We start from the raw sequence: 10,344 nt of genomic DNA, 5'->3' as shown, positions 1-10,344 counted from the left end.
GCCCTTGACCTAACTGCCGCGCGCGCGCCACCTGGATGCATGGAAGCGACCCATGGCGAACGAATCACACCCAGCACAATCATTTCGACAGGACGAGCGCCATCAAACATTGCCGAGGACGAAAATATCACGACCGGGTACCACCACCACAAGCGTATCGAGCATGATTCGTTGTTGTTTTTCTCACTGCAGTCTGTGAAGTTTGCAGTGGATCCATGTAGAGGTGATTTAGATTGTGCCAGGAAGATCGCGGTGCAGGTTCTTTGCGTGAGCTAGCATGCATCGAACATCGCCTTTCCTTTTGGTACTTTTTGCTCTAAAAAGAGTGCGAGCAATAACGCCTGGACCACGAGCGAGCGAGCATCGGAGCTTTGAGCTGCTTCTGCCCGTCGATCTGGCTCCGCCGAGTACGTACGCAAGATCTAACCAATCTTTTAGCTACCCGTATCCTATTCGGGGAGGCGACCAATTGGACCGGCGAGCATGTCGCCGTCGTTTACGATGGTAGAAGGCGACGACGACGCATACATGTGGGCAGTGGGCATGTGGTGTCTCCTGATTAGTTACCCCCCCTGTGGATTGTGTATCTGCAGATGTTGCGTGACGCCGATCGATGTCTGTCAGTATATAGTATGCACGGCTGGCCACTTGAGCAACGTTGCGATCTGCTTCTCTCACTGGTGACAAACGAGCCAGTAGCAACTAATTAACGCACAAGTGACGAGTCACAGGAGGCTTTGACAAAATATCAAGTGCATGCCCACGCTTAATTAACGGTTACCGCATTGTGGCAGGAAAGACTAGTCCCCATTTTGTTTGAGCGTGCGTAGGGAAAGCTGAGGAGCGTGACAAGAGAGAAAATGGCAGACAGGGACAGCAGCAGCCGCAGCAACGGCGGTGAGGACATGTATTCTTTGCTGCATCTCCACTGAACACTCAGCTCCATGATATTCTTTGCGGCCTTCCCGCGCCTTTCGAGGTAATTGTTTGACAATCATCTCATGCAAGCACCGAACATTTTGAGATCTGAGCTGAATATTAGCTAACGACATACACTTGGATGGTTTTTTATCATCGCGAGAAGAACAAAAGTAGTGAGCTAGAATGGCTTTCAAGGTTGGCTACGAGGCTGGCAGGGGGACCGGGAGGTAGCGGCAGACATGGCCTTTAACCGGGCCTGCTTAAAACCTTGATAATATTTCATAAAGTGGAGCACTTAGAGTGAAAAATATCAAACTGGTTGCTTGGAGGAGCAAAGAATGGAAAATGATATTTCGCTTGCCCTTTTATAATGCACTGCTTTTCCTTTACATACGCGCGCTGTGAAGGCTCTTTACACCATATATGAGTTGGTTGGGATTTGCATGTGCTCCTACTTAACCTTTCCCAGCATTAGTGAGATAATGTTGTGTAAATCGTCCACTTTTGGCAGCACATGTTGGATCAATAGCTCTTTTATTAAGTGCTTCTGTCGATCTTCCCCTCTCTGTTCAGCACTCAAAATTATATATAGCACGATGTACTATGAATCCATGATAAAAAATCTCGTCTTTTCCAACGTCGAAAGCTGGTAGTAAGTGTTTGTCCTCAGCTTGTTTTTGTTCGATGATTTTTGTCTATACAGCGAACCGTTTTGTCCACGGCTGATTTGTCAAGATTTTATTCTCCAAATGAGGCAGCCGGTAGCTTTTCTGCACATGCGTGCATGCAGGCTCTACCAAAACACCACCTTAATTTCGAGCATTAGCTTACTATTTTTTTTATAAAAATAAAAAAAGGAGGATCACACATTAGCTTACTGACGATGCTACTTCATATATTTACGTTAGCTCGGTGCATGTTCAACCGTGGGTGCACCAAATGCACACAGCGGGTCGGAATAAAGACATAAATGGACACGCTTAAATTCCCATTTTTATAATGAGAAACTTTATGGCAGAGGGCTATCCCTTTCTTTTTCTTTTCAGACGAAGCTGTGCCGTCCCTTTGAGAGGCTGCGCCGTGACATGTTTTATCCCTAGCCTGGTAGGGCTAGGCAGAAGCGTCCCACGTTCCGAGTCCCGGTGATTTGACATGGGAAGGAGCCAAAAAGCAGAGCTTCCGTCTAGTGCAACGCTTTACCCATACACACTGAAGCCATCCATCGACACCTCTGATTCTACTACAGGCGCACATTGCGTATCAGGAATGCAGGATGAGGCCAGAATCAGCTAGCGGTCCTTCTCCTGACGGAGAGCAACTCGCCAACCGTCTCCGCTCGACGCCGGAGCACGCTCTGTTCATCGAAAGAGAAGCGGAAGATGCCGCCGTAGTACATTGCTGCACTGCATATGCATTTCCCCGATGAGAGCGAGATTGCTGCGTGATTGGTCCCTCCGTGTGGCTCTAACGCTGGTTCTGCAAGCACATTGCGTATCAGGTTGAGAGACCGAGATTCCCACGCAAAAATGAAAATAAAAATTACTGTGCTAGGATCACCCTGACGGAAACAGGCTCTGCTCATCGAAAGATGCCGCTGTACCGTGCTGCATTACCCCCTGCCACAGGTGAAAGCCAGATTGCCGCGTGTGTTTGGTCCCAGGTTGATGCCCGATCGCTGGCTGTATCGGTCGCGTCGCACGTTGACGCGAGGCGGCCGCCCCGACACCTTGCCACGGGCTGTCAAAGCGAGCACTGTGCCGACGGGTCGCCTCCGAGCCTCCGTAGTCCGCATTGCAGAGTCGCGACTCACGCGTGGCAACCCGGAAACCCGCGCGCTCCGCGTACAAATAGGCCCCCCGCCCGACCGCGAACCCAGCACGACCTTCCATTCCACCCGAGCAGCCGCGCCGCCTCCCCGATAGATGAAGCTTCTCCCGCGCCTCTGCATGGCCACCAGCAGCGCCGCCGCCGCGGGCGACAGCGACGCCAGCAGCAACAAGCTCGCCTCGGTCGCCTCCACCTCCTCCTCCACCGTCTCAACCTCCTCCTCCGCCGCCGCGGCCGCGGTCTCCGAGGCGTCCTCCTCCACGTCCCTCCCTTCGCTCTCCACCGCCACGTCGAATGCCGCCTCCTTCGCCCACGTCGCCACGCTCCTCCCTCCGCCCACGGCGGCGTCGGCGGCAGCGGCCGTCGCGGTGGTGGACGTCTCCCGCGGCTTCGTCGTCGCCAGGCCGGCGTCCGTCGCCCTCCACGACCTCGGCACCCTCGAGCCGACGTCCACCTCCGACCCGGGCCACGACACCGCGACCGCCGGCTCGGTCAAGTGCGTGGCGCACGTCCACGGTGGCAAGGCCGTGACGGGCCACCAGGACGGGAGGCTGCGCCTGTGGCGGGTCTCTTCGCGCGCGCCCGCCCGGATCCGCCTCGCCGCCGCGCTCCCCACGGTCTCCGACCGCCTCCGCCGGTTCCCGCTCCCGTCCAACCACGTCGCCGTCCGACGCCACCACCGCCGGCTCTGGATAGAGCATGCCGACACCGTGTCCGGCGTCGCCGCGTCCACGGACGGCCGCCTCCTCTTCTCCGTCTCCTGGGACAAGACGCTCAAGGTCTGGGCCATCCCGTCCCTCCGCTGCTTGCAGTCCTTGCCGGCGCACGACGATGCCGTCAACGCGGTCGCCGTCGCCCCCGACGGCACGGTGTACACCGGCTCCGCCGACAGGCGCGTTCGTGTCTGGGCGCCCAGGCCCGCGTCGGACAAGACCACCAAGCGTCAGAGCAAGAAGCCGGTTTACTACCTGGCGGCCACCCTCTCCCGCCACACGGCGGCGGTGAACGCCGTGGCCGTCGGGTGCGGGGGGCAGGTGCTCTACTCCGGCGGCAACGATCGCTGCGTGGTGGTGTGGGAGCGGGAGGACAGCGCGAGCCACATGGTCGCGATCGGGGCGCTTCGGGGGCACCGCAAGGCGGTGCTCTCCATCGCGAGCACGGGGGGCGGGCTGGTTGTGAGCGGGTCGGCGGATCACACGGTTCGGGCCTGGCGGCGCGAGACGGACGGACGTGGCCACACGTGCGTCGCCGTGATCGACGGGCACGGCAGCGCCGTCCGTTCGGTGGCGGTGGCTCTCGTTCCGGGCAAGAAGCAGCTGCAGGGGGGAGACGACGGCGATGACGGCGGCGAGGAATGGAGGGTGTGCAGCGCCAGCTTTGACGGCGAGGTGCGGGTCTGGTCGTTGCGGGTGACGACGGGTTTGTAGTAGGTTGGATTTGCTACGATTTTTGACGTTGGAAAGAGTGTTTTCCTGATTTTTGATCTGATCTTGATAGCTGAGATAGAGATACATACGGTCGTGTACATACAGGAAAGAGGTAATTTATCTACCTGTATTTTTTGGACTTCGGCGGAGCTTCTTGTGGTGAATCCAATACACGTCGCCTCTTTTAGCCATTTACCTATGGGATTGTAAATCTCAGCCCGCCAGTAAGACTTAACCTATGTTGATGAAATCTTACATAAGGATCCATGCAATTTTTTTTAGTTTCTTTTTAAATTGTTACATGTTATGTCACTTGATTTAGACTTGATTAAGTCTCAACCGACTGAGATTTAGCCACATTCTTTACCCTAAGATTGACACGAAGGTTCTCAAATATTAGAAATGGAAAAGTAAGAAAATAAAAGAAAACAAGTCGCCTCCATTAGATCGGCTCCAAGCCATAGTTCCCCTTGTGTAGCTCCAGCGGGCTATCGAAACTCATATCCGGTTGTTGAGGGCCTCTTCCGCTTCCCCCTCCCCCTTGTCGCCATTGTAGGGCAATGTCGAGGTCGTCTTGTGGCATGAAAGCGTAGGATATAGAAGTCTTGGGGAGGGTTTAGCGTCATGATTTGGGTCCAATGGCCACGGGGCTATGCTCTAGTGAGTCAAGGTTGCTAGGCTACACGGCAATCGTGGCCGAGCAGATGCCCCCTACCTCCCACAGGCCGCTACCACCAGTGAGCATCATTGGACAAAGCCCACAAAATGTAGGGCCTTCCTCTAGTGTCGTGACATGGGAGTTGGCGCATGGTGACGATTCTTACCCTTTGATTGGCAGTGATTAGGGTCATACCGGCAGATTGGAGGACTAACGTGACTAGCTCTAGCACGGGGATGATGTCCTCAATGGTTTGTGGCGCGGTTGTTCGATCATGGTGGCTTGCATTGGTGGTCGGGTGGCGTGAGGTGGCGCGCGTGAGACTTAATGGCTCCCCTCCCTCGATGCCAGCATCCGACACACTCATTTGGGGGGCTAAATCCACCAAATCCCTGGTAGAGGTAAGAGTATATAATATACCTAAGCCGTTAATTTCATTAAGCAGTGAGACTGTTATTTTTCTACCTCCCATGTGAAAAAGGGAGGTAAGGGGGACCATGTTAAAATTAACATTGGCACCGGTGCTTGGTTTGCTTGGGGTTGTTTAATACTCTTGAGAAAATGTATGATTGTTTGTGTTATCAATTTAGAAAAAAAAATATAGTCAAGTTTTCACATTGAAAACAAGTAATGGTTTTCATGTTTTGATAAAATCTTGAAAGAAGCTACCGGCGATGTAGTAACTAGTGAAAATAATAATGCCATAGCGTTTTGAGCAATGTCTCGCTAAATAAATAGGTGTACAATGTCTTATTAATAGCATTTTATAGCGCGATATAGCACGCTAATACCTTATTTTAAAGGTCACGATATTTTATCATATCGTGCTATTTTTTCCATTGGTAATAACGCAAAAAAAATTAACACATACCAGAACTGAATTTAGTGAATTATAGTTGTACCATGAGCCAAGGACCTGAAAGATTGGATGCTCACCTCAAGAAAAGGAAAAAAAAAGGATGGGATGCCAACAGCAAACGTGCCATGCACACACATTGACACATGGTTTACTCGGTACTGATTATCGGACCACCGGGCAAATCCGTGCAGCTGTAAAGTGATCATCCATTGGTTGCTTGGAAGCTGGAGATCGACCTGGAGTTTAGTAGGTTTCATGTTGGCGTGGGCAGATTCGAACTGGCACTGAGCGCGCGTGAGCTGATGAGCCATACCCCTCAGTGGTCCAACTGATGAACCATGAGCTTGAACTGGGATGGGTCTGTGGGGTGCTCTGTTCCCCCTGGGGTTCTTCTTTTCTTGCTGTTTTTTTTTTTGCAGGCTGTCACTGGTTCTCTATTCTTCATGTCCAAAACAGAAAATGGATCTTTCCAAAAAAAAAAACAGAAAAATGCATCCATCTTTCTAGTTCTTTAATAGACAAAGATCAGAGCCTACCGTATTGCATGTTATCTATTTTCGCATGTTCTTATTTCCCGTATTAAGAAACAACTGTTTGGTTCGCCATTTTTGTAATTCAGTCAAAAACATGTTTTTTATAATATTATTTATTTCCAATTTAGAAAAAAATATTATTTATATTTATGAATTCCTGGTTACCTTCCTATTGTTTCCTTCAGTTCCCTAATTTTATAGTAGTATTATTTCTGGAGTAAATCTTCTTTTTAAAGTTCATTTCTCCAAAACTTCTAGTTTATGAAAACCTCATTTCTTGTCTAAAATTTCAATATGTTTTCCTTTTGTTCTCTCAACTTAGTTCATTTTTCCCACAGAAAAAAAAGGAACACGTTTTTTTTTTACTATAGCCAAGAGATCAAAAAATATTTCTTTTCGATTTAGAAGTGATTTCTCTATTTTACTTGAACAGTTCACTTTCTCTTCTGGACCACTGGCATTTGAAGTACACCCTGACCCTGCGATTGGATGCGATGCCAACTTCCAATCAGCTGCCATGCAGCATACATTGTTACTCGGCTGTAAAGCCGCCTTGTATCGCTGGGGAGCGGGAGACCGGCCCGGGGTCGAGTTGCTTTCATGGTGGCGTGCCGACTTGAGCGTGCGAATTGTTGAGCCGTACACTTGTTGGATACAGTAGAACGATAAGATTTCTCAACGGTTTCAGCGTCCGTCCAATTATTGCCAACGGTTGCTGCCCTACGATCCAACGCGAGATCGACATGTGTGTATATGTATATGTCGATTTGCACTTGGAGGAGTGGTACATGTGACCTGTGCACTGAGCGATCGTCCTGATCAGCAAAGCTCCAACACGCTGGATACCGGACAGAAACAACACGTTGGTTTTAGATACCGGACAGATTTGTACATCGCACGACAGGCGATAACGTAGTTTTGTTGTTTGATTTGATTGATGATGATGATCTGTCTTCTCCTCTCCGTGCCGCACCGGCGGGAGGAAAGGAACAAGGAGCGTATCCGCGGCAGCCATTTCCGGAGATATTTGGGCGCGGGGTTGGTGCTGGTGCGTGATGACCGCCTGAGCCCGGGTGGCAAGTGACACACCAGCCGGTTATTAGCCCATGTGTAGTGGACACGTCAGCTCTGCAGTAAATTAATCAACACCGATGCAATGCAACCAAGTGTACTCTTATCGCGTCTGGTGATCGCATGCAGATAACTACGAGAGGTCTCATGCAGTATCTGCCTGATGGGAACAGGCAAAAAAAACTTTCAAGACCGGGCGACGAAGTGACGGACGAATCAGTGGGCGGAGCGGAGGGCCAGACGGGATTAACAAAGCGCGGCTAGTTGCGCGGATTAGGCGGGGCTGGGTCGTCGCGGTTGGTCCCCCGAATCTATCCACGGAGGAGGAGGAGGAGGAGCAATGGCGCGTCAGGAGCAGGAGCAGGAGCTACTGGGATTTAATTACTCCTCCACTAATTCACGTACCCACACGCTCTCTCGATCAATCATGTTAAACTAATCGATCCATTCCAGGCCAGCTGATCGATCCTTTTCTTGCGCTTGCCTACCTAGTTGGTGCTCACATCTGAAGTCAAATGCAATTGGGCACTTTACTCGCGCCAAATGCTGAATTCAGTCAGAAGCAAACGATCCACTGCTACTGAGCTAGCTAGTTAGTCTGATTAACAGAGCGTGTCTCCTCTCTTTTCTTTTTTGAACCGAAGACCGTAGAACTATTCTTCTACGATAATTTTCATTCAAAATAAAGCAAAGTTATGTACATCAAAAAAGAAAATAAACAATAGGGCCATCTAACCAATACCAGCTCTAGGTATATTCATAATTAATTAAGCTAGATTATCTGTAATCCAGCCCTTGAAAGCCTCTCTGTGTTTTTCTTTGGTTCTCACAGCTATCATCTTGAGGTCATTTCTGAGTAAACTTCTCCAAGCTTGCAGCGATGGAGTTTGAGTTTTGAAAATTTTGGAATTCCTCTGCATCCAAATGTGCCAGCAGGCCATGGTGATTATGCTCATTGCAAATTGCTTGGGTAGGTGAGTTAGCAGAAACGTTATCTCATCAAAAGCATTAGTGCCTCTCTCCTTGATGGGCACAGCGTGCCTCCTCTAGCTAATGGAAGGAATGAAAAACAAATGACATTTCGCAATGTTGAAAATGTATACACCAAATTGACTCTTGAGCACATGGGAATGGGAGGTACTCCACATGTATGTATAATGTATAACAACAAAGAAATACAATTTGATCAAAACAATCAAGGAGAAAGGACCAATGTGGCTATTTTTTTTATGTACTCGTCCACATGCATGCGCCGGAGTTGGGCATGTCAGCCTGTAGCTTAGCTTGATTGCAAGACGCCACGGCGAGGTCAAAAACAAGTGGCCGATTTTCGCCTGAGACCGCTCCCCCGTGCGTGGTTTCAACGGACCAGCAAGTCAGGCGCGTCTACATGCATGAACGCCCCCGGCGTCGGAATATTCGATCATTAAATTTGTCAACAACTGGGTTGAGTCGACGACGACTACTGTAGTAAGCCATGTCAACTGCTTAGCTAAGCCAGGCAGGCTTAGATGTATGGTGTGGACGTGGGGACGCTGCTCCTGTAGAATACTGCTGCTACCGATGGTCTCTCCTCATCGATTGCCTATGGTTGAAACGAAACATAGTAGGAAATCCATAATCGGCAAAAGAAACTATCTATACTACTCCCTCCGATTCGAAATAAGTGTTGAAGTTTTGAACTAAGGTTGGATTGAAGTGAGTAGTATAAAACACCAGTGCTGCAAATCTTCTTTGAAACGCCACTGCAGCGGCATGATTGGAGCTGAGGTATTCGCCTTCCAGAAGCTTCTCGCCACGTACCATGGACGAATGCTGAAAGAAAAAAACTATATCCCGGGGTGTTTGGTCAACTGTCACAGTGTCACCGGCGCCCATGTCCCGGCCTGGGAAGCTAGCAGACAAGCGAGGCCCATGACTCGGATGGATAAGGGGCATGTCAGTGGATTGACGCTGACAGTATGCGCCGATGCCGATCTGAACTCGGAACTTGGGCGCGCCTAAACTGCACTAGCACACAAAAATCGTCGCTCCCATAACCCTTTACAGGTACGTACTGTACAAGATAAATCATCTTGCTGTGGTATTTATGCGGCTCCGGCGACCGGCTTGCCGGGTCAGACGTGCAGTCGTGCAGATATGTCTGTTTAGACTATGGAAGAAACAAGGAATCGTGTTACCGCAAAGGGGTTTTGAATGAGCAAATATGCTCGTGATGTCGAGAGAATGGAAGCAGGAGCAGAGCAGAGACTCCGCTTTCAAAAGCGATCGGCCATGGTCATGATAATGCTGGTCGTGTTCGCTTTTCCCGACCGTCGTGACCCACCTCTTTAAGGGAGCAGCTTAATCACGCCATTACGCCAACTGTAATCAACCAACAAGACGCCTAACCACGCAGACCGATGCAGGTTTAGAAAAAGAAAGTTCAAACTGCTTTACGACTAGGATTGCCTGCTTCCGCGGGCGGCGGATCTAGGCGGCAGGCGGCGGTGTCCTGCGGCGGCAGGCCTCGGCGAGCGATGGCGGGGCGCGGGGCACGCGGCGGCGAGCCTCGGCAGGCGGTGACGACTGCGCGCGGGGCTGACTCCGGGGCGGCGGCGCGGGTTTGGATTCATCGCGGATCTGACCTGCGGACGTGGCCTCGGCCTCCCCTGTTCGGCCAGCGGGTCTCGGTGGGGGGGCTTCTCCGTGCTGAGATCTGGCAAGCGGGATCATCCAGATTCCGGCAAGGACGGCGGCGACCCGTGCACGAGAGATGGAGATCTTTGATCAGATCTGGGTGAAAATCTGCTATTGGCTATTGCCAAGGTCGGCGACGGCGACGCTGTCTGCGTCGTTACCTTCCTGAAGGCATCGCCGTGGAGATTTTCAAGGCCACTCTCTGCTACCTCCGGAGGAAACCCTAGATCAGTAGATCGGATGACGGCGGCTCTCTGGTGTCGTTTCCCCCCTGGAGGCGTCATTCTTGGAGGTGCACACGAACTCGAGGGACTAGAGGACGGCGACTTTGGTGGAGTGGTGCTTCATCTTACACATTGATGGTGGCGG

The 10,344-nt window shown here is 51.1% G+C and overlaps 1 protein-coding gene across 1 annotated transcript; it reads left to right on the top strand.

The window, feature by feature from the left end:
• The first annotated feature begins 2,483 nt into the window (after positions 1-2,483).
• LOC125538734 (protein JINGUBANG-like) lies at positions 2,484-4,314 on the top strand. Its single transcript, XM_048702009.1, has one exon. The coding sequence runs from the start codon at positions 2,844-2,846 to the stop codon at positions 4,173-4,175; it is 1,332 nt and encodes a 443-aa protein (XP_048557966.1). The 5' UTR covers positions 2,484-2,843; the 3' UTR covers positions 4,176-4,314.
• Positions 4,315-10,344: the final 6,030 nt, after the last annotated feature.

Source organism: Triticum urartu, chromosome 2, assembly GCF_003073215.2.
Source record: "Triticum urartu cultivar G1812 chromosome 2, Tu2.1, whole genome shotgun sequence".
Taxonomy (NCBI): domain Eukaryota; kingdom Viridiplantae; phylum Streptophyta; class Magnoliopsida; order Poales; family Poaceae; genus Triticum; species Triticum urartu.
This window is presented reverse-complemented; position numbering and strand designations above follow the sequence as displayed.